The 25,417-nt window shown below is 36.3% G+C and overlaps 1 protein-coding gene across 1 annotated transcript in view; it reads right to left on the reverse strand.

Moving 5' to 3' along the window:
* Positions 1-1,527: 1,527 nt before the first annotated feature.
* LOC147626700 (MADS-box transcription factor 57-like) overlaps positions 1,528-25,417 on the reverse strand; it is a 43,575-nt gene continuing 19,685 nt past the window's right edge. Inside the window, exons 6-8 of the mRNA XM_086816863.1 lie at positions 2,293-2,334; positions 2,026-2,207; positions 1,528-1,865 (exon numbers count right to left, since the gene is read on the reverse strand). Of these exons, the coding sequence (XP_086672989.1) occupies positions 1,835-1,865; positions 2,026-2,207; positions 2,293-2,334 (255 nt within the window). The 3' untranslated portion in view covers positions 1,528-1,834. The remainder of the gene's footprint in view (positions 1,866-2,025; positions 2,208-2,292; positions 2,335-25,417) is intronic.

Raw genomic sequence — 25,417 nt, forward strand, 5'->3', positions numbered from 1 at the left:
GTCGAGTCCTCGGATTGACATTGTGTTTCTTAACACATTTGTTGATCGGTAGTACTCTATGAACACTATATTGCACGGTAGAGAGAACCGCTCTACAATACTCATTCACATCTATTCTTCAATTACACATTTACATCCATTTTCATCACATATCATCCACTCACATCCCATATCATTCATTAACATCCTAATTCACATGATATCACATCTCATCCATTCATTCACATCTCATTACATCCATCCATTCATTCACATCTATCTGATTCTCATCACATCTCTTCACATCACATTACATACATCCATTCATTCACATCTATCTGATTCACATCGCATCTCATCACATCTATTCACATCACATCTCATCACCTCTATTCACATCACATCCATCCATCCATTCATTTACATCTATCTGATTCACATCACTCTCATCACATCTATTCACATCACATTGCATCCATCCATTCATTCACATCTATCTGATTCACATCACATCTCATCACATCTATTCACATCACATCGATCCATCCATTCATTCACATTTATCTGATTCACATCACATCTCATCACCTCTATTCACATCTATTCATAAAATTTAAGAGAATTCTAATTTTGATATAAAAATTCTTTACGCATCTATTTATGCATAAAAATCAATTTTAATGGGAATAACATTTTTGAAATAAAAATAATTCCTTTATGCATCTTTTTATGCATAAAAATCAATTTTAATGAGAATAACACTTTTGAAATAAAAATAATTCCTTTATGCATCTTTCTATGCATAAAAATTAATTTTAATGAGAATAATACTTTTGAAATAAAAATAATTCTTATATGCATCTTTCTATGCATAAAAATCAATTTTAATGAGAATAACACTATTCAAATAAAAATAATTCCTTTATGCATCTTTCTATGCATAAAAATAATTAATATCAGTGATATCCATGCATATTCATAGGTGAATATGTACATGGAGTAATCAGAATATATCTTTTCGATGCAAAAATGGTGGGAATTACTCTTTTGGAATAACATAAAAACAAACTTTCTTTTCCACAAAATTCTGAAAAATTTTACCATAACCGCCTTTGTATGGCTAACTATTTCTCATTTTTATCATTCTTCAATTGACTTAAATTAATCCAAATTAGATTCATAGAACTCTAATGTACATAATTTTTTAAATTCAAGAGAGTAAACAATAGAAAGAGTTTAATTAATCTTTTAATTAATCTTTCTAAGATTAAGAAAAGCTAGAATGTAAAGAAGAGAAGGGGGTGGCCTTTTCATCAAGGCATAGCATTTGAACTTAATTCAATTTACTGCAAAACATAAAAATATGTCACTAACAAACAAGAATATGTAACTTAATCCATTTAATATATCAATTAAGACTCATTCAAAGAAAATTTTAAATTTATGCAAACAAAACAAAGATGAAATATTTAGTGTCTACCCTTGAATTCCTTTATTATTGACAAAACAACGATGCAATATTTAGTCTCTACCCTTGAATCCCTCTATTTTTAACAATATCATTTGATTAAGGCTTTCCTAGAAGTCTCTCAATGTCCTTGCATAAGGTATGATAAAGAAGAGGTTAGAAAAAAAGTAGCTATATTGTATCTTACTCGCTAATTAATATGTGGGAACATGGAATCACCAAAATAATCCATCACATCAAATAGAGGTAGTTAATAAAGCTTTAATAAGAGTAGTCACATACTAGAAGAATATCCTTCAAGAAGAATATTCTAGTCCATATTTAGACATTTTGGACGCTTTCTGTAGCTTGGATGCATTACATCTATGAGAGGGATAGCATGTCGTATTACTCCACATTGGATGGAAACAACTCCAACCTGGGACCATGGAAATAATGGTGAAATGTTAGAAACATGGTTCATTAGCTTTTTCGACTTGTGAGCATGGAAATAATGGAGATGTTTAGAGACATGGTTCATTACTATATTAGATTTTATTAATTAAAGTCTTCAAAATACAAGTAGAAGACATACGTACCCAAGATACAGAGAAGTCACATTATTTTCTTGGGTTGATTTTGGAGATTCTTGGGTTGATTTAGCAACTTCTATTTCTATAGAGTGGGTGGAGGATAAGTTGTCACTTGAACACTCTTGGATGGTATGAGTGCTCGAACCCAATAAGGGAACATTGTCCCTTATAGAAATAGCCTTGGAAAGCTACATATGTCAATAGAACATTCATAAGATCACCTAAGTTTCTTCATCACACAACTTTGTTAAACAGTGAATCATAACTTCTTACCTCTAGTTTGAGAAGATTGTTTTCTTCTTGAAGAAGGGCTTCCTACAATCAAAAATGCAACACACTAAAATTACTTTCAAGATTTTTAACAAAATCCACATCTTTACTAAATTTCAAGATCTTCAACAAATTCTACATGATGTTGAAGCTCTCACAACCAACCACATTGACTCACCCACTCATGTCACTCAAGTCACACATTTAAATCATGTTCATTATGGGGAATTATTAGAATCCCATGCACTTTCCTAAAATCTCATCCACTTAATACCTCTAATGCATGCCTAGTCGTGTGCTCACTGTCTTGCCACACAATAGTTTGGTATTGGGAACATTAAAAGTATTATAGGTACCATTTTCTCACGTAGATAAAGCAAAATAGAAATGAAATACACAAACTTATTTGAGACAAGAGCTAGTGAGGGTATGGTAATTCCTACTCAAAAAATTATTGTGCATATAGAGTTTTTAGTGGGTATGCTATGGCACATCAGTCTTATAGTATGCTAACTCCTCATAAGGTAGTAATTCGTTATTGTCATGATCCTAGCCACTTTGCAAGGTGGGTATCGAACTACTCTAAGAACTACAAGAGATAAGCTAATGACAAGTGTTTCTATGTTCATGTCTATGGGTGGCATTCTAAGGGCATGCTATTCCTTAGCTTAAAACATGATATAAATACTCAAAGTTGTTTTCCAACACTAGAATATTAGGGCCCCTATATGCTACAATATAGAGTAGGTATTCCTAAACATGTTGTAAAATCAAATTAAGCCTAAGAACCAAGAACCTTAGAGCATCTAGAAGCTATACTCTTGCATGAATTATTCTTCAAATGGTTGTAATCAAAGACCAAGGATGTTTTTTTTATAATTATTAACAATATATTGGTTTTAAAAAAAACTAGTTTTAAGTCCAAGATCCCCTCATAGTTTCCATTTTTCACCACCCATAGTAGGCACCTTTTATTCACTTGTAGGCGATGTCATTGAGGAAAACATTATCAGGTTTGAACTAAGGACCTCCTAGTCTTAGGCATATACCTTCACAACTTGGGCTATCACCTAATTGGCCACATACTAGTCTTTTAGAAAAAAATTTACTTGAATGATGCTTGTGAAAAATATGGCTTGGAAAATAGGTCTATAAGGAAAGTCTATAAATCTGGATAACATGGATCTTCTTACAGATTTGCCCTAAAAGAAATTGAGATGGATACAACTAAATATAAGTTTTTTATATTTTATATTTTCGACACTCATGCCACATGAAAAAAGAATATGTAACACAATTTATCTTTATGGCTATATGTACAAATAAGAAGTCTCTCACTAAAAATAGACATCTAAAATCAGTATAATGATACACATGGATGCTTTTATTGTGGTAAGCCTGGACATGTGCAAAGGCAGTGATACACCTCGATGCTTTTATTGTGGTAAGCCGAGACATGTGCAGGCAGATTGTTATAAGAAGCGGGCTAACATGCAAAATGGGAAATTACAGCAAAACAACTATGCATCCTCGAACAGAAACAATGAGGATAATGAAAGGTTGTTTGTTATGCACCATGTCATTAATGCCATGTTTGAAAATGTTGAAGCAACACATAAAGATGATGTATGGTACATTGATTATTCAGGTGCTTCGAACCACATGACAAGTCATAGGGAGTGGTTCAAGGAGATGAGAAACCTTGAAAGACCAGGTTTTGTGGAAACAGGGGATAACACTGCTCATCCAATTGCCCATGTTGGAGATGTGCCATTGTCTATGCAGGATGGCAAAGTGAAGTACCTTGCAGATGTACTTCATGTTCCGAACATAACAAAGAATCTGGTTTCAGTTGGCCAGATGATTGAGCAGGGTTGCATGGGTGATATGCGGCCAGTGGAATGATAGGCTATGTGTGAACCATTCTAGAGACTAGCATAGTTATAACGCCAGCTCATTTAGTTGGGTTCACACTATAGAGAATCCTAGTATGTATTTGGTTGAGTACCATTTCATATGGTGTGTGTACTCTTATCTTTGTATATGGTGTGTTGAGTGTTGTGTGAAGAAGAAGAAGATTTTCAACCTCTCACCTTGTGTGTTCTCTTTTTTAGGGTTTTGTGAGTGTGTGTGTGCTTGCAAGAGCTCAAGCTCTCTTCTCCCCTGCATCTTTTCACTCCACACCGCAACAGTGTGGGATCGCACATTGTTTGCTGTGCGGGCATCCAACCACATTGAGGGGAAAGGTCCATAGCATGTTGCGCTGTAGCTGCCATTCACAGCCACATTGAGTATGAACTAAAACTGACCGCAAAGAATTCGCCATTCTCATCATCATGATCTGCACTGCAATCACCATTCTCCTATCGCCTTTGCCTTTGATGCCAAATTGCAACAGCTTGGAATGCTTTGTTCCTCCCAGACTCCACACACTCGATGCAAATTTGACCATTATGACAGGTGCTTCCACTTGAATAGGCGCTATCACAGAGAGAGAAAGAGAGAGTGGCTTCGTGTTTCTGAGCACATGGACGGTTTCTCCCTTCTTCACCAAAGGAAGGAGATTCTGCACCTCATGGTCGCCATGTGTTAGGCGTATTGACACACATACACACTTAACAAGACTATGCTCATACACAGAGATCGAGAGATAGAAAGAAAGAGAGAGATTATCCATACATCCTAAGCCATAACTAAATTATGAACTGAATGCCTGATGATTACAATGGTTAGCGCCTCCTCTTTAATAGGCCTTGTGCACACCTCTTCAATTCTCCCTTTGCACACCTACTCGTGTGCCTCTTGGTATCCCCCCTTATGCTAAGTTAGGTTCCCACATGGGAAACCCAGCCCGCGCAAGACAAAGCTACTTCCGCTACTAGCAGCCAGGAATCCGGTGCGTGGAGGGGGCAGAGGTGTCTCACACCACACATAGAGATGTGATCATGAAGAGTTTCAAGGCAATCGAGGAGCAAGAGGCCAGGTACCAAGCATTGGAAAACAATAATTTGGTTCTCAACCAAGCTATTGTCCAAAGAATTAAAGAGAATACGGATTTGAAAGCGCAGTTGGAGCATGCTAAAGAGCAACTTTAGAAGGAAGTTACCCATAACCATGAGCTAGCAGCCATTCATGCCCAACAAGTACATGAGCTCTAGCATATGTCCCTACCCAAAGAAGAGGAGCTACAAAGCTAGATCCAGATGCTATCCTTAAGTTTGAAGGAAGCAAAAAGTAGAGCTACGCACTTGCAACAACAAGAAAGAGAATAGACAAGCTAAGATGCAGAGAATGGTGATTGCACACCACGAGGCAATGGCGCAAGTCAGCCAACAGTTTTACAAGACAGTTAAAGACTCGCTGCCCCCGAAAGACTTCAAAGAATCACAGAAGCTCAAGAGGTGCAAGAGGAAGCAGAAAGGTGCTTTGAGGAGTTGGATGCTGCATGAATGGTTGGAGAAACAACCATATCAAACCTCCTCTGCACCAATGACTCCCGTGTACAAGAATTGGAGCGACAACTAGCCATGCATGATCGAAGTCAAAGACAAGAGCCTACAAATGAAATGCGCCTACTCCTTGAGCGAGCCTCGGAGATAAGTCAATTGCCAGTAACTCATCGAGCCCCTCCTCAAACTCTTACTCTTGTTTTGTCTACACTAGCCCTCTCATTGCTTCAATATGATATAAATTTGTCTGAGGACCTAAGCCTAGGATTGATAACTTTGTGCTACCACCTCGTAGTTGGCAAGTGTTTTGGGAATATCATCTAGAACAAATAGGTCTAAGTTTTTGACACTGTTGTCCAAGATTTTAGAGTTTTGGAGTACCCAACACCAACTACGAAGGTTTAGCACAATAGGATGCAATGGATAAAAGTAATTATCCTGTGGATTAGTTAAAACTACATCCCCCCATAAAATTCCCATAATGATAGTGGGATCAGCATCATGATCAGTATTTTGTTATAAGCCATGGCTAGCTAGAAGTCTACAATACTCACCAGCACTTAAACTTACGTGAGTCTTCTTTATATCACCCTTTTGGTATTCTAAAACTATACCATAATATCTACAAACATTTAGAATCCATGTTAACCAATGCCCTCTAAACTTTTGATAAATCACATATCGAATATCCTAGCATAAGTTCTAAGGACATCAATGAGCTCCAAGATTTTATGAAACTCCACAACCCTAGCCACCCACCCCCAGCTTAAGCCATGGTCAGGAAGAGACACCAACTTCATCATCCAGCCCTACTTACCGAGTGTATTCTAATGTAGCTATTAAACTACTTAATCCATATCCTAATACACCACCTACTAACAAGTCTCAAGCTGACTGCATTTTTTCTACTCTCCCTTCTCAACATATAGAATTTCCCACTAACCCTCTTGACCCCCCCGAGGAGGTACCTGACCCATCTCCCCCACGGAAAACGTAGGAGGTACGACGTACTCTCCCCCAAGATATATTGAAGCTTTTACTGATGATACTATTTTGGAGTCATTGTCTGGTGCAGAGTATGAAGGCTTCATACTATGAGCTCGCAATCCACTACTAAAGCCAAAGCTAATGTTGAAGGTGTTAATGCAAATAACACCATTTGAGCTAACTCAAAGCATTCTACCAAAGGCCTACTACAAGGTCGCACACCCAAAAAGAAACATTATGTACCGTACCCTCTCCAAGCACCTCGCCCAGATTTAGAAGAACTACTACCTTAAGTTGGAGAGGGCACCTTGTGGTCTAACGTGGCACAATAGACCAAATTAGCCAATCCATAATTAGCTGACCTGTTGAAAATCAGAGTGGTAACATTCATGACCAGTTATTTCTTTCAGAGGTGGAGAAAATTGCACCCACTCCACACAAGAGGGGCTATGCAACAATCATCATAGATGATGCATGTTATCCGTCATAATTAATGATATGATTAATACGGATAAACGATGTTAAACATAAGATTAAAGACTGTGTAATTCAGAAAGAACAAGATTCAAGAGTAAGATATACGGTAAACACAGAACATGGCAAAGATATCACAAATAGAACATGCACAGACAAGATAACTCCTCGAATGATTTATTCATGTATTCCATACAAATTATAATAGGCTAACCCACACAGCTTGATGTTCCAGTATGACTAGTTGTGCCTCTTAATTAATGTGTACAAGCCGGCGCTCGCCCATTACAATGCACACCCTAAGTTGGAAGATTTTGGAATACAACCAGACTGGAGAAATCAATTCCTAACAATTCTAGAATACAGCCATGTATATATGTGTGTGCCACCAACTCAATGATTTGATCCCCTTGTACATGCCACTAAAAAGGAGATGGACACCTTTGGAATTTCAAGAGGCCAAGCAGCGAGATTTGCATGTCTGTCTATAACTTCCCAATCTTCATGCCAACTACATTTACATACATAAGGGAATAAAGAAAACAGATGCTGACTTGGATATAGGCATGGCGCTGTATCTTGGACCTAGCAATAGTGGCCAATGTTAGATTCTTAAAATTGCTTGTGGTCCTGATTGATCAACCCAAGGAATCATATGATGGGTATGAAGTTGAGCAACTGCAATTCGACATGAATCAAGGTCCATCTGATAGGGGCATCATGATGTACTATCATCGCCTAAGGTCTCTTCCTACCTACATGCATGTCACATTCTAGGACATGGTGGACACAAGGTTTTTGAGATCACACTCAGCATTCAGAAGAACCCCAAAAAGCTTTAATCACACTAAAACTTTTACCATCATGAGTTCGGTGACCAGGTCTTTCGATCTCGGGGTAATAGGTTATGAGGACAGAACCTATATCAGGTAGGGGGGATGTTAATCCCATTCTCGATTAACAAGTATGCTCCTCCAGTTGAGGGCATTAATAAATGTCATGAAAAGGCACATTAAAAGTTTTACATTATGAGATATTGGCCACCCAAGGCCATAGTTAAGTAATTTTTGGGTGCCCAAGTGTGAATAAGAGCCAAATGTATATAAGGAATTTTCTCATAATGAATAGACACAATCCCCCTTTGTGCTATTAAGAGCTCTTCTTTGTGTCTTGAGAGAGAGAGATTGAGAGAGAGCATCCTAGCACTTGTGCCTCTGCTATGCTTGTATGTTTCATGATTGTGTGTGGGAGAGTGATTGCCCTATGCGATGGTGTGAGAAACTCTACAATGATAGCGTGAAGGTGGAATGTGGCTATTGGCAGAATGCCGACCTACCTATGCACTTGAGAATGGAATTAACATAGCCCTAGACCTTGAGAGCCGAAGTGTTTACCATTTTTGTGTTGCAGACTCTTAAAATGTTATTGTAATTCAGAAACATGGATTATAGGTTGTTGCCTAGCATCTCTATATCATTTTCTTTGCCCTAGTGCCCTCTCAAAGCTCGTTAGTGCATGCGTTCATGTTTGTGGACGCTCTTATGTGGTTGTTCTAATGTCTGTGGTTTTGGAAAAGTGTTGGTGTTTGGCTTCTAGGTCTGCTCCCTTTTGTTATTGTAAGATTCCTCCCCCACCCCCTTTTTGATGTCTAGTATCTTTCCCTGTAATCAATCCCTCTTCAGAAATATAAAGACCTTGTTTCTATCTGTTTTAGCCTAGAGAGAGAAAAATATTCTAGAGAGAGAATATTCAGATTTTGAATATTTTTGGATAGAAAAATATCTCTTCTAATTCAGATGAGTTCCCCTGAAACAGAAATTCAAAAAGAATTTTCCAATCTGCAATTGAAATTAATTGAAAATAGCTATAAAGAACCTTAGCCTAAGGGTCTAGATTTTCAGAAATCTTTAGACTATGGTCCAATTAAGGTTCCTATGGACCAATATCATCAATCCATGTGTAGGGAGGAGATAAATCCAACTTGTAAAAAGAAAATACCCAAAAATGAGTAAATGCTCACATGAGGTGAAGAGTTGAAAATGTACAAGGTTTATTAGTAAAAAACTATGAGCAATATTAAAAATATGACATATGTAAGGAAGGGGAATTCTTTAAAGGAGGTGCATATTTCACATAAGATGAAGAGTTGAAAATGTACAAGGTTTATTAGTAAAAAATTATGAGCAATATTAAAAGTATGACATATGTAAGGAAGAGGAGTTCTTTAAAGGAGGTGCATATTTCACATAAGATGAAGAGTTGAAAATGTACAAGGTTTATTAGTAAAAAAATTATGAGCAATATTAAAAGTATGACATATGTAAGGAAGGGGAGTTCTTTAAAGGAGGTGCATATTTCACATAAGATGAAGAGTTGAAAATGTACAAGGTTTATTAGTAAAAAAATTATGAGCAATATTAAAAGTATGACATATGTAAGGAAGGGGAGTTCTTTAAAGGAGGTGCATATTTCACATGCTTGAATGAGTTTTAAACTCATAAAAATTGAGATATTTCATCTCTCCTCTCTCCTCATTTAAGTCTAGTTCCAAAAAGTTAGCTTAACTGACCTAAAAATGGTCAAAAATTGACCAAACTGATTTGGAAAATTCTAGAATCAGTTTGTTTGGTTAGGAGCTCAATTTTTCCTATAAATAGAAGCCTCTCCCTTGTTGAAAAATATATAGTGTTTATGCATCGTTACTCTACTCCACCTAAGCCAAGAACTGTGAATTCATTTAATAATTCACTAGTTTTTGGAGCTTCCCTCTTTCTTCAATCCCCATTAGTGGCTCCATCAACATACTTAACCAATTGATTGGTTGGGGGCCTCTACCGTGAACAAAGAATCAAGCAAGTTGTAAGGTAATTAGTGAATATTGATCTTTCTATAAATTCTCAATGTTTCACTCTTCTCAACCCCTCTCAAGCTTGAGAAGTTTAATTGGTATGGTTTTTTTTAAATGCTATTGAAGTTTGAATAGTAGTGAAGAGTTACATAATGCTATTGAAGTTAATTTTCATTTATGTTTAAATTCTAATGATTTTTATGTAAATTCTCTCTCTCACTCAAGAAATGGTCATACTCATGACCCGTTCTCAATCCAAATCAAGCTTTTCATAAAGTTTTTCCTTAACCCAAGATTAAGCTATGCTTGAGGCCAAATTAATGGCTTTTTTCTATGCTTTTAGTTTATGTATATTAATGATTCAATCCATTATGGATTAATAATCCAATTAGAGATTATTTTAATTATTTCCTTAATGATAAGCATTATCCCTTAGAAAAATTGAGATTTATCAGTCATAGCAGCGGAGCTATGGCAAAATTTTTATAAAAATTATGCATAAAATAATCTCATTCAAAGCATAAAAAGAGGACTTCCTACCATATTCTAGGAATTATCATCCTAGATTAATTGAAAGAATTCATTATAATCATAGAGAAATTGAATTTTTATCATGCATAAAGGATAAGTTTTTATATCAAAAGTGTTATTTTTACCATTTTTATTTCATGCATAGAAGTATGCATAATGCTTAAATTTTTATATCAAAAGTGTTACTTTTATTATTTTTATTTTCATGCATAGAAGTATGCATAATGGATAAATTTTTATATCAAAAGTGTTACTTTTATTATTTTTATTTTCATGCATAGAAGTATGCATAAAGGATAAATTTTTATATCAAAAGTGTTACTTTTATCATTTTTATTTCATGCATAGAAGTATGCATAATGCTTAAATTTTTATATCAAAAGTGTTACTTTTATTATTTTTATTTTCATGCATAGAAGTATGCATAATGGATAAATTTTTATATCAAAAGTGTTACTTTTATTATTTTTATTTTCATGCATAGAAGTATGCATAAAGGATAAATTTTTATATCAAAAGTGTTACTTTTATCATTTTTATTTCATGCATAGAAGTATACATAATGGATAAATTTTTATATCAAAAGTGTTACTTTTATCAAATTTGAATTTCATGCATAGAGGTATGCATAAAAAGTTGATTATTTTATTGTAAGGGTGTTACTTTTATCATATTGGATTTCATGCATAGAGGTATGCATAAAAGATATTCTTCTTATACTAAAAGTGTGGTTTTCCTCATAAATGGATTTTATGCATAACTTAGATGCATAAGAGAAATTCTTTTATTCTAAAAGTGTAATTCCTACTAAATTGAATTTATGCATAAGAAGATGCATTAAAAAATTAATTTTTAATTCAAAAGTGTCATTCTCATCTAAATTGAATTTATGCATAGGAAGATGCATAAAAGATTGAATTTTAATTCAAAAGTGTCATTTTCATTTAAAATGAATTTATGCATAGGAAGATGCATAAAAGATTGATTTTACTTCGGAAGTATTAATCTCCTTAAATAGAATTTATGGATAAGTAAATGTGTAAAGAAATCTTATATCAAATATAAGAATTCTCTTGTATTCTATAAATAGATATGAGATGTGATAGGATGTGATAAGAGGTGTATAAGAGGTGATAAGATGAATTAAGATGTGATAGGATGTGATAAGAGGTGTATAAGAGGTGATAAGATGAATTAAGATGTGATAAGATGTGTATGGGATGAGGTAAGAAGTGTATGTGATAGGATAAGATGTATATGGGTTGTGATAGGGCAAGAATGGATGTGATGTAAAAGATTAGATGTGAAGGCATATGGGGTTATATGAATGGGAATGTGGAAATGGATGTATGTATATGGATGTGTGGATGTGGAGATGGGAGTATGGATGTATGAATGTGAAAATAGATGTGTATACATGAAGATGTATATGCAGAGATGTGAATGTGGATGTAGATGTGGATGTATAGATGTGAATGGGAATGTGGATGTGAATGTGGATGTAGATGTGGATGTATAGATGTGAATGGGAATGTGGATATGGATGTATGGATGTGAATATGGATGTATGGATGTGAATGTGGATGTAGATGTGGATGTATAGATGTGAATGGGAATGTGGATGTGAATGTGGATGTAGATGTGGATGAATAGATGTGAATGGGAATGTGGATGTGGATGTACGTATGTATGTATGTGGATGTATGTATGTATGTGGATGTAGATGTGGATGTATAGATGTGAATGGGAATGTGGATGTGGATGTATGTGAATGTGGATGTAGATGTGAATGGGAATGTGGATGTGGATGTATGTATGTATGTGGATGTGGATGTATGAATGAGGACGTGATAATGAATGTATGCATGTGGATGTGGATATGGATGTGTATGTATGAATGCGGATATGGATGTGGATATGGATGTGTATGTATGAATGTGGATATGGGATGTGGATGTATAAATGAGGATGTGAAAATGGAGATAAGCATGTAGATGTGGATGTATGGATGTAAATGTGGATGTGGATGTGGATGTGGATGTATGGATGTGGATATGGATGTGAATATATGATATGTGACGTGAAGGAATCTGAAGTAAAGAGATGGAAAATGATGTGATTGGATGAGTACACATATAAATGAAATGTGGAATAAGTAATGTGGATTGTATGAGGGATAATGTGGAAAAATGAGAGTTAACATAGAAATTGTATTTGTAAACTGTTTGTAAATGTTGTTTGTAAATGGCTGTTTTACGTTAAGAATGCTGGGAAAGCATTTTGACCGTCTTGTGATTAAGGTCGTGGAGACCTAACTGATAAAGTTGCAACTGCTGACGGAGAGTCAATGGAGGACGTCTCACGTAGCAAGGTCGGCCGAGGTCTTGACCAGCCTCGGTTCGATTAAAATGGTGAGCTTCCGGTACGGTGGATGAGGGACCAAGGAAGCGGCCTATGAGTGAAGCGCTAGGTCACCTGCGAAGGATCCTAGAGGGTGCTGACCATACGGTGCTCGGGCTCTGGGTCGCCTAGGATACCCACGCGTGCGTCGAGGAAGATATTGAAACAAGGAGTAAGAGTTGTTTTGTGAAACCGGGCATGGATCTGGTTGACTGACCTTGCTGGTCCTCAACGGATGAGTCCATGGCTCTTTTATATGGATCTGTTGGTTGATCTTGCTGATCTTCAACGAGAGTCCATCTTGATAAGTGATTATATTGTTGAGTATTATGGGCTAGGAACTATTGAAACGGCCCCTGTGTGGACAGGTGGTGAGCGTTCTAGTTGCCAATGATGCCATAGATACTTTGATGAAGGAATGATGGGAAATTATGAATCAACTGGATAAATTGGGAGATTGTGATCAGTGGTACTATGGTTTCATTAAAGGATTGTTTTAAAGTTAGCTGATGCTAAGAAAAAGGCAATTTTCATATTGGGTGTGTAAGTGGTGTGGCTAGTTTTATGTTTGCATGAAATTCCGGCTAGGGGGCCTTGGAACTCTTTTCCTTGGTACCCGGGACAAAACCTAACCAAATTCCAAATTGGATCCCATCACTACAGTGGTTGGGCGGTTGGCTAACCCATGGGATCGGATGGGGTTAGGCTGGACTGATGGATCCGTAAACCGAGACTCAATTTCTGTTATTACGATAGATGAAGTAAGTCCCGGATAGTAATTGTTCTATGGATAGGAATCAACGGCTGTGCCTCTTGATGGGGAAAAAAGCGTTGATCCCAATGATCCAAGTGCAAGTTTCTTCCTTGATCCGACCGAGTATCTTTATAGGTGCAGTTGGATCAGCGTGATCAGTAATGATCTTGACTACGTTAGAGTAAAAAATTATCCTGGTGGAATCGCCCGTGCTTTCCGGGTAAGGGAAGTTTTTTCCGGGTTCGGTTTTGGAAAAACCGACGGATTAGTCTCTTGTCCGGATATCCGTGGACGAGGCCCCGAATGTGGGACCCCTATCTCGTGCGAGAAGTGCTACTTCCGCTGCTAGTACCCGAATCCGTTGCTCGGTGGGAACAGGGGGATCTCACAGTTGGTATCAGAGCATTTGGTTAATAAAGATCAACTGAGAAGACAAATATGTCAAAAATTTATCAAGAAGCACAAAAAGGTTGTAATTGTGTGATATAATTCATACAATTTGATATTCAAACTGAAATTCGTAATTTGGTAATTGGGTCTTCAGATGGAAGTACCGCAATTATATAGAATCCCTGACTTGCTTGAGGCCTAGACATGATGGTATTTACCTTATAATTCCAAGAGCCACGACTAACCGTATATACCGAGAGTATACTGCAGCTCTTTACTGACAGTATATACGAGTAAATCTAAGACTTGAAATTATAAGCGTTAATGCTATCCAGATGATGAATTCGAATGTGGTTGATATGATTTTTAATTTTGTTTGAGAATTGATGAATTGAATTGGATTCTGATTGAAAATTCTGATTGAAAAATGATGATTTCTGAAATTAGTTGAAATATAAAAATCTGAACAAAACCACAATGAGGATGAATGGGACGAGTCCCAGTGATGATATTCATAACTGGAATGATGATAATGAATTCAGCAAATCACTATGAGATTAGTGGGTTGTGCTGTCAAATTGTTACTATTAACACTTGATCAGTAGATCAAGTTAAGGGATGACAAATTGAGAACTTGCTTCACTGAAATTCCCGTGGAGGAATGTTCAGAAGGAAATTTTTCGGTCTAATGGACCATTATCATGTTAAAGATATGAATGATATGATCTGAATATTAATGATGAGTTCTATATAAGGGATATTTATCCCAGTGTTCTGTTGGGTAGACCAGAATATAAGGAGCCCCAAAATAAATTGGATGTTAAGAAAAAGAGTTGTCCTCTACCTTGCGAGATGAGGACATCTCGCACTTTTTAAGTGGGGTAGAATGTAAGATTCCTCCCCAGCCTTCGAGGTATACAGGAGTAAGAATCTCCCTTTCTGATCTTATAATTATTCCCTCTCTAAAATAAAAGAAAGTTCTGTTTAACAAAGGAAGACCCTTTTTCTAGAATACTTCTCAAGAGTCCCACCTGTTTTAAGGATTCAGAACAATGAGTTCAGAAGTGAGAATCGATGTTTTGGATATCCAGGTTTTGGTCTTCATTCGAGTATGGCCCAAAAGAAGTTCTTTATCTCTTGGGGAGTATATGAAGTTATCCCCCAGATATTGTGAGCCTTATATCTGAATTCAATGAATGTAGGTGACTTAGCCTACAAGCTTCTTTTATCTCCTCATCTCAAAGTTCTTAATGCCTTCTATAGAAAATTGTGCCAAACCCAAATCATGGAAAGACGGTAAAACTTCAGTGGCAAGCTACCGTTGGCTTCTAAGTTACGCTAGCTCCTTCCTTTATATAAGTCGTAACTTTTACTTGTCGCTCACAGTAATCTTACTTCCATTGATCTCCTTTCTTTCTTAATCTCCTTCATGTCTTGGCAACAAGAACTAGTTTTATCCATAATGATTCCTCACCTTCAAGACGCAAGTGAATCTGTGAAGAAGGATTTTATAGAGCAGTATGAGCGCTCACTTTTCCCTCACTTGGGAACTTCTGTAGCGCAAACCAAATGGCGGACCTATCAAAACATAACTAGGGTAACACCCTGGGGTCAGCAGCACTTTCGTAACAATGTCCGCTTGGCCATGGTTATTGAAGCTTTGGGTTTGGGTCCCCGATACTACTGCGTCATGAGATCAAGGCATCCTGGGTTTTCTGAGCGGGTCTTCTTACTGGCGTGTTTTCTTCCTCATGAGAAGATATGCCTTTACCCCATTTTTGGCTTGCCTCTCAGAGGTCCTTTTGTTAGAACACCTCATACCACTGAGATAGGCGCAGCAATAACCCACAGAATCATTCCCATAGATGAGTTACCTTATACTTGTGCAGCTTGTGAGGACTGCTTTTGTGACCATATGATGGACGGGCTTATGGAAGTGTAAAGAGTTCCTCTATCTTTACTGTATAAGTTCCGAGAATGAATAAAGTTTAAATCTTGTTCGTATTTTGAATCTTGCTCTCTTTAAGACTTATCTTGGTGGTTAATCTTGATTAAAATTTTTCTCTAAGTCTCATATTCGTGAATCTTGCGAAATTATCACAAGTTGCGAGATGAGGACATCTCGCGTTTTTTAAGTGGGGTAGAATGTAAGATTCCTCCCCCACCCCCTTTTTGATGTCTAGTATCTTTCCCTGTAATCAATCCCTCTTCAGAAATATAAAGACCTTGTTTCTATCTGTTTTAGCCTAGAGAGAGAAAAATATTCTAGAGAGAGAATATTCAGATTTTGAATATTTTTGGATAGAAAAATATCTCTTCTAATTCAGATGAGTTCCCCTGAAACAGAAATTCAAAAAGAATTTTCCAATCTGCAATTGAAATTAATTGAAAATAGCTATAAAGAACCTTAGCCTAAGGGTCTAGATTTTCAGAAATCTTTAGACTATGGTCCAATTAAGGTTCCTATGGACCAATATCATCAATCCATGTGTAGGGAGGAGATAAATCCAACTTGTAAAAAGAAAATACCCAAAAATGAGTAAATGCTCACATGAGGTGAAGAGTTGAAAATGTACAAGGTTTATTAGTAAAAAACTATGAGCAATATTAAAAATATGACATATGTAAGGAAGGGGAATTCTTTAAAGGAGGTGCATATTTCACATAAGATGAAGAGTTGAAAATGTACAAGGTTTATTAGTAAAAAATTATGAGCAATATTAAAAGTATGACATATGTAAGGAAGAGGAGTTCTTTAAAGGAGGTGCATATTTCACATAAGATGAAGAGTTGAAAATGTACAAGGTTTATTAGTAAAAAAATTATGAGCAATATTAAAAGTATGACATATGTAAGGAAGGGGAGTTCTTTAAAGGAGGTGCATATTTCACATAAGATGAAGAGTTGAAAATGTACAAGGTTTATTAGTAAAAAAATTATGAGCAATATTAAAAGTATGACATATGTAAGGAAGGGGAGTTCTTTAAAGGAGGTGCATATTTCACATGCTTGAATGAGTTTTAAACTGTGAGATCCCCCTGTTCCCACCGAGCAACGGATTCGGGTACTAGCAGCGGAAGTAGCACTTCTCGCACGAGATAGGGGTCCCACATTCGGGGCCTCGTCCACGGATATCCGGACAAGAGACTAATCCGTCGGTTTTTCCAAAACCGAACCCGGAAAAAACTTCCCTTACCCGGAAAGCACGGGCGATTCCACCAGGATAATTTTTTACTCTAACGTAGTCAAGATCATTACTGATCACGCTGATCCAACTGCACCTATAAAGATACTCGGTCGGATCAAGGAAGAAACTTGCACTTGGATCATTGGGATCAACGCTTTTTTCCCCATCAAGAGGCACAGCCGTTGATTCCTATCCATAGAACAATTACTATCCGGGACTTACTTCATCTATCGTAATAACAGAAATTGAGTCTCGGTTTACGGATCCATCAGTCCAGCCTAACCCCATCCGATCCCATGGGTTAGCCAACCGCCCAACCACTGTAGTGATGGGATCCAATTTGGAATTTGGTTAGGTTTTGTCCCGGGTACCAAGGAAAAGAGTTCCAAGGCCCCCTAGCCGGAATTTCATGCAAACATAAAACTAGCCACACCACTTACACACCCAATATGAAAATTGCCTTTTTCTTAGCATCAGCTAACTTTAAAACAATCCTTTAATGAAACCATAGTACCACTGATCACAATCTCCCAATTTATCCAGTTGATTCATAATTTCCCATCATTCCTTCATCAAAGTATCTATGGCATCATTGGCAACTAGAACGCTCACCACCTGTCCACACAGGGGCCGTTTCAATAGTTCCTAGCCCATAATACTCAACAATATAATCACTTATCAAGATGGACTCTCGTTGAAGATCAGCAAGATCAACCAACAGATCCATATAAAAGAGCCATGGACTCATCCGTTGAGGACCAGCAAGGTCAGTCAACCAGATCCATGCCCGGTTTCACAAAACAACTCTTACTCCTTGTTTCAATATCTTCCTCGACGCACGCGTGGGTATCCTAGGCGACCCAGAGCCCGAGCACCGTATGGTCAGCACCCTCTAGGATCCTTCGCAGGTGACCTAGCGCTTCACTCATAGGCCGCTTCCTTGGTCCCTCATCCACCGTACCGGAAGCTCACCATTTTAATCGAACCGAGGCTGGTCAAGACCTCGGCCGACCTTGCTACGTGAGACGTCCTCCATTGACTCTCCGTCAGCAGTTGCAACTTTATCAGTTAGGTCTCCACGACCTTAATCACAAGACGGTCAAAATGCTTTCCCAGCATTCTTAACGTAAAACAGCCATTTACAAACAACATTTACAAACAGTTTACAAATACAATTTCTATGTTAACTCTCATTTTTCCACATTATCCCTCATACAATCCACATTACTTATTCCACATTTCATTTATATGTGTACTCATCCAATCACATCATTTTCCATCTCTTTACTTCAGATTCCTTCACGTCACATATCATATATTCACATCCATATCCACATCCATACATCCACATCCACATCCACATCCACATTTACATCCATACATCCACATCTACATGCTTATCTCCATTTTCACATCCTCATTTATACATCCACATCCCATATCCACATTCATACATACACATCCATATCCACATCCATATCCGCATTCATACATACACATCCATATCCACATCCACATGCATACATTCATTATCACGTCCTCATTCATACATCCACATCCACATACATACATACATCCACATCCACATTCCCATTCACATCTACATCCACATTCACATACATCCACATCCACATTCCCATTCACATCTATACATCCACATCTACATCCACATACATACATACATCCACATACATACATACGTACATCCACATCCACATTCCCATTCACATCTATTCATCCACATCTACATCCACATTCACATCCACATTCCCATTCACATCTATACATCCACATCTACATCCACATTCACATCCATACATCCATATTCACATCCATACATCCATATCCACATTCCCATTCACATCTATACATCCACATCTACATCCACATTCACATCCACATTCCCATTCACATCTATACATCCACATCTACATCCACATTCACATCTCTGCATATACATCTTCATGTATACACATCTATTTTCACATTCATACATCCATACTCCCATCTCCACATCCACACATCCATATACATACATCCATTTCCACATTCCCATTCATATAACCCCATATGCCTTCACATCTAATCTTTTACATCACATCCATTCTTGCCCTATCACAACCCATATACATCTTATCCTATCACATACACTTCTTACCTCATCCCATACACATCTTATCACATCTTAATTCATCTTATCACCTCTTATACACCTCTTATCACATCCTATCACATCTTAATTCATCTTATCACCTCTTATACACCTCTTATCACATCCTATCACATCTCATATCTATTTATAGAATACAAGAGAATTCTTATATTTGATATAAGATTTCTTTACACATTTACTTATCCATAAATTCTATTTAAGGAGATTAATACTTCCGAAGTAAAATCAATCTTTTATGCATCTTCCTATGCATAAATTCATTTTAAATGAAAATGACACTTTTGAATTAAAATTCAATCTTTTATGCATCTTCCTATGCATAAATTCAATTTAGATGAGAATGACACTTTTGAATTAAAAATTAATTTTTTAATGCATCTTCTTATGCATAAATTCAATTTAGTAGGAATTACACTTTTAGAATAAAAGAATTTCTCTTATGCATCTAAGTTATGCATAAAATCCATTTATGAGGAAAACCACACTTTTAGTATAAGAAGAATATCTTTTATGCATACCTCTATGCATGAAATCCAATATGATAAAAGTAACACCCTTACAATAAAATAATCAACTTTTTATGCATACCTCTATGCATGAAATTCAAATTTGATAAAAGTAACACTTTTGATATAAAAATTTATCCATTATGTATACTTCTATGCATGAAATAAAAATGATAAAAGTAACACTTTTGATATAAAAATTTATCCTTTATGCATACTTCTATGCATGAAAATAAAAATAATAAAAGTAACACTTTTGATATAAAAATTTATCCATTATGCATACTTCTATGCATGAAAATAAAAATAATAAAAGTAACACTTTTGATATAAAAATTTAAGCATTATGCATACTTCTATGCATGAAATAAAAATGATAAAAGTAACACTTTTGATATAAAAATTTATCCTTTATGCATACTTCTATGCATGAAAATAAAAATAATAAAAGTAACACTTTTGATATAAAAATTTATCCATTATGCATACTTCTATGCATGAAAATAAAAATAATAAAAGTAACACTTTTGATATAAAAATTTAAGCATTATGCATACTTCTATGCATGAAATAAAAATGGTAAAAATAACACTTTTGATATAAAAACTTATCCTTTATGCATGATAAAAATTCAATTTCTCTATGATTATAATGAATTCTTTCAATTAATCTAGGATGATAATTCCTAGAATATGGTAGGAAGTCCTCTTTTTATGCTTTGAATGAGATTATTTTATGCATAATTTTTATAAAAATTTTGCCATAGCTCCGCTGCTATGACTGATAAATCTCAATTTTTCTAAGGGATAATGCTTATCATTAAGGAAATAATTAAAATAATCTCTAATTGGATTATTAATCCATAATGGATTGAATCATTAATATACATAAACTAAAAGCATAGAAAAAAGCCATTAATTTGGCCTCAAGCATAGCTTAATCTTGGGTTAAGGAAAAACTTTATGAAAAGCTTGATTTGGATTGAGAACGGGTCATGAGTATGACCATTTCTTGAGTGAGAGAGAGAATTTACATAAAAATCATTAGAATTTAAACATAAATGAAAATTAACTTCAATAGCATTATGTAACTCTTCACTACTATTCAAACTTCAATAGCATTTAAAAAAAACCATACCAATTAAACTTCTCAAGCTTGAGAGGGGTTGAGAAGAGTGAAACATTGAGAATTTATAGAAAGATCAATATTCACTAATTACCTTACAACTTGCTTGATTCTTTGTTCACGGTAGAGGCCCCCAACCAATCAATTGGTTAAGTATGTTGATGGAGCCACTAATGGGGATTGAAGAAAGAGGGAAGCTCCAAAAACTAGTGAATTATTAAATGAATTCACAGTTCTTGGCTTAGGTGGAGTAGAGTAACGATGCATAAACACTATATATTTTTCAACAAGGGAGAGGCTTCTATTTATAGGAAAAATTGAGCTCCTAACCAAACAAACTGATTCTAGAATTTTCCAAATCAGTTTGGTCAATTTTTGACCATTTTTAGGTCAGTTAAGCTAACTTTTTGGAACTAGACTTAAATGAGGAGAGAGGAGAGATGAAATATCTCAATTTTTATGAGTTTAAAACTCATTCAAGCATGTGAAATATGCACCTCCTTTAAAGAACTCCCCTTCCTTACATATGTCATACTTTTAATATTGCTCATAATTTTTTTACTAATAAACCTTGTACATTTTCAACTCTTCATCTTATGTGAAATATGCACCTCCTTTAAAGAACTCCCCTTCCTTACATATGTCATACTTTTAATATTGCTCATAATTTTTTTACTAATAAACCTTGTACATTTTCAACTCTTCATCTTATGTGAAATATGCACCTCCTTTAAAGAACTCCTCTTCCTTACATATGTCATACTTTTAATATTGCTCATAATTTTTTACTAATAAACCTTGTACATTTTCAACTCTTCATCTTATGTGAAATATGCACCTCCTTTAAAGAATTCCCCTTCCTTACATATGTCATATTTTTAATATTGCTCATAGTTTTTTACTAATAAACCTTGTACATTTTCAACTCTTCACCTCATGTGAGCATTTACTCATTTTTGGGTATTTTCTTTTTACAAGTTGGATTTATCTCCTCCCTACACATGGATTGATGATATTGGTCCATAGGAACCTTAATTGGACCATAGTCTAAAGATTTCTGAAAATCTAGACCCTTAGGCTAAGGTTCTTTATAGCTATTTTCAATTAATTTCAATTGCAGATTGGAAAATTCTTTTTGAATTTCTGTTTCAGGGGAACTCATCTGAATTAGAAGAGATATTTTTCTATCCAAAAATATTCAAAATCTGAATATTCTCTCTCTAGAATATTTTTCTCTCTCTAGGCTAAAACAGATAGAAACAAGGTCTTTATATTTCTGAAGAGGGATTGATTACAGGGAAAGATACTAGACATCAAAAAGGGGGTGGGGGAGGAATCTTACATTCTACCCCACTTAAAAAACGCGAGATGTCCTCATCTCGCAACTTGTGATAATTTCGCAAGATTCACGAATATGAGACTTAGAGAAAAATTTTAATCAAGATTAACCACCAAGATAAGTCTTAAAGAGAGCAAGATTCAAAATACGAACAAGATTTAAACTTTATTCATTCTCGGAACTTATACAGTAAAGATAGAGGAACTCTTTACACTTCCATAAGCCCGTCCATCATATGGTCACAAAAGCAGTCCTCACAAGCTGCACAAGTATAAGGTAACTCATCTATGGGAATGATTCTGTGGGTTATTGCTGCGCCTATCTCAGTGGTATGAGGTGTTCTAACAAAAGGACCTCTGAGAGGCAAGCCAAAAATGGGGTAAAGGCATATCTTCTCATGAGGAAGAAAACACGCCAGTAAGAAGACCCGCTCAGAAAACCCAGGATGCCTTGATCTCATGACGCAGTAGTATCGGGGACCCAAACCCAAAGCTTCAATAACCATGGCCAAGCGGACATTGTTACGAAAGTGCTGCTGACCCCAGGGTGTTACCCTAGTTATGTTTTGATAGGTCCGCCATTTGGTTTGCGCTACAGAAGTTCCCAAGTGAGGGAAAAGTGAGCGCTCATACTGCTCTATAAAATCCTTCTTCACAGATTCACTTGCGTCTTGAAGGTGAGGAATCATTATGGATAAAACTAGTTCTTGTTGCCAAGACATGAAGGAGATTAAGAAAGAAAGGAGATCAATGGAAGTAAGATTACTGTGAGCGACAAGTAAAAGTTACGACTTATATAAAGGAAGGAGCTAGCGTAACTTAGAAGCCAACGGTAGCTTGCCACTGAAGTTTTACCGTCTTTCCATGATTTGGGTTTGGCACAATTTTCTATAGAAGGCATTAAGAACTTTGAGATGAGGAGATAAAAGAAGCTTGTAGGCTAAGTCACCTACATTCATTGAATTCAGATATAAGGCTCACAATATCTGGGGGATAACTTCATATACTCCCCAAGAGATAAAGAACTTCTTTTGGGCCATACTCGAATGAAGACCAAAACCTGGATATCCAAAACATCGATTCTCACTTCTGAACTCATTGTTCTGAATCCTTAAAACAGGTGGGACTCTTGAGAAGTATTCTAGAAAAAGGGTCTTCCTTTGTTAAACAGAACTTTCTTTTATTTTAGAGAGGGAATAATTATAAGATCAGAAAGGGAGATTCTTACTCCTGTATACCTCGAAGGCTGGGGAGGAATCTTACAGTTATAGTTTGGTACTTGGGGTTCTAAGCCCCATTTTTTTGTGTGATAAAGTATCAGATATTTGGTGTAGATGGGCTCGGCCCAAGGTGTTGCCCTTGGGGCGTAGCAGGGTCTTATAGTTTCAAGATCGCATAATGGTGACTCATTGTTGCAATGGGAATTTACATCAAGGTTGTATCTCTAGTTTAATTAGTTTATATATTGTGCATATTTATTTAGTGAAGTTGTATTATAAACTGATGTTCACAAAGTGTTATAGCTATGTTGTATATGCTAGTTATGCTGATTAGCATACAACTAGCATACATGTACATGCAAGTTCGCATACAACTATGTTAATTAGCATATAACTAGTATGCTAATTAGCATATAACTAGCATTTCCACATGCAAGTTAGAATACAACTATGTTAATTAGCATCCCCTAGATAGCATACAACTATGCTAATTAGCATACATGTATGCAAGTTTGCATGAGAGATTGTGTGTGAGAGACAGAGAACAAGAGAGATCATGTATGGGTGTAGGTGTGTGTGTGTGTGTGTGTGTGAGAGAGAGAGAGAGAGAGAGACAGAGAGACAGAGAGAGACAGAGTCGTGTGTGTATGTGCCCGTTGGATAGAGAGAGAGAGGTGGTGTCTAGTATACAACACTAGCAGGCACCAAAGCACCTAATCATTGTCCCTTGGTCCTCAATTTCTCTAAAAGAATACCTCACTATCCCCCTGCCACCCTAATGTCCTCAGCTACTCTGCGTTAGTTTTCCTCTATGGTCAGCACTAATCTTAGTGTCTCTAGTTTATCAATTTAGAGACTCTCCTGACTCTCTAGCTAACAAAAACCAGCTTTAGCGACACAGAAAGGCTTAGAATCTGCCTCCGGTGTTATCCCTTTGTTTTCTTTCATAATTATATCCTCTAGAACCCAAAGTGTCCTCCATTGTCAAATGGCTTCACAAACAAGTCTCAAAACCTTTTAGAACTAATCATTTGACCTCTGTTTGAAAATATACTCTCTTGGGTGACTTAGACAAGTCACACTTTGTTTGTCTTCTGCATCCAAAATTAACACCAATTTTGACCCTTCTAAAAATGTCCTCTGTCAGATATAAACCCCCAGAAACCTTTCAAGTAGGTAGGATATCACCTTACTAGCTCTCTACTGTGAGTATTACTAGCTCACAACTGCATCCAAATGATACAAATCTACCCAACTACCCAAAGCTGACCTAGCTAATGTAGAATTATTGTCCTCTCAATCAGCTAACACCATAGGGATCTCTAAGAATTTAAACACAACCATATCCAAGCCTTAGAAACAATCAACTGGCCAAATGTGTTAGATTGCTACCTCTGACACACTGTAAAATAGTAAGCCTTCTGTCTGCTGACAGCCGACATCTCTGACTGTCAAACCAAACCTAGAAACACTTCCACTCTCACAAGTCAGCTCAAGATCCCCTCACTCCTATCTAATGGTTATAATTTTCTCCTGACAGACCCAACTCTGTTGACAAAATTAAACTTACCCCAGCTAGCTTTATCTTCACAACTTCTCAAATATAAACTCTCCTCAAACAGTTTCTACAAAACCCTAAGGTAACTGAAACACTTAAACACCAACAACTCTGAAAAACCCTAATGTGGACAAGACCTGGCTTAAGGAAAAAAGGCATCCACATGGTGTGCTGATGATAGGGCAGGC

This window comes from Cibotium barometz, chromosome 22 (genome assembly GCF_041138505.1).
Source record: "Cibotium barometz isolate CiBa-2024 chromosome 22, ASM4113850v1, whole genome shotgun sequence".
Classification (NCBI taxonomy): Eukaryota; Viridiplantae; Streptophyta; class Polypodiopsida; order Cyatheales; family Cibotiaceae; genus Cibotium; species Cibotium barometz.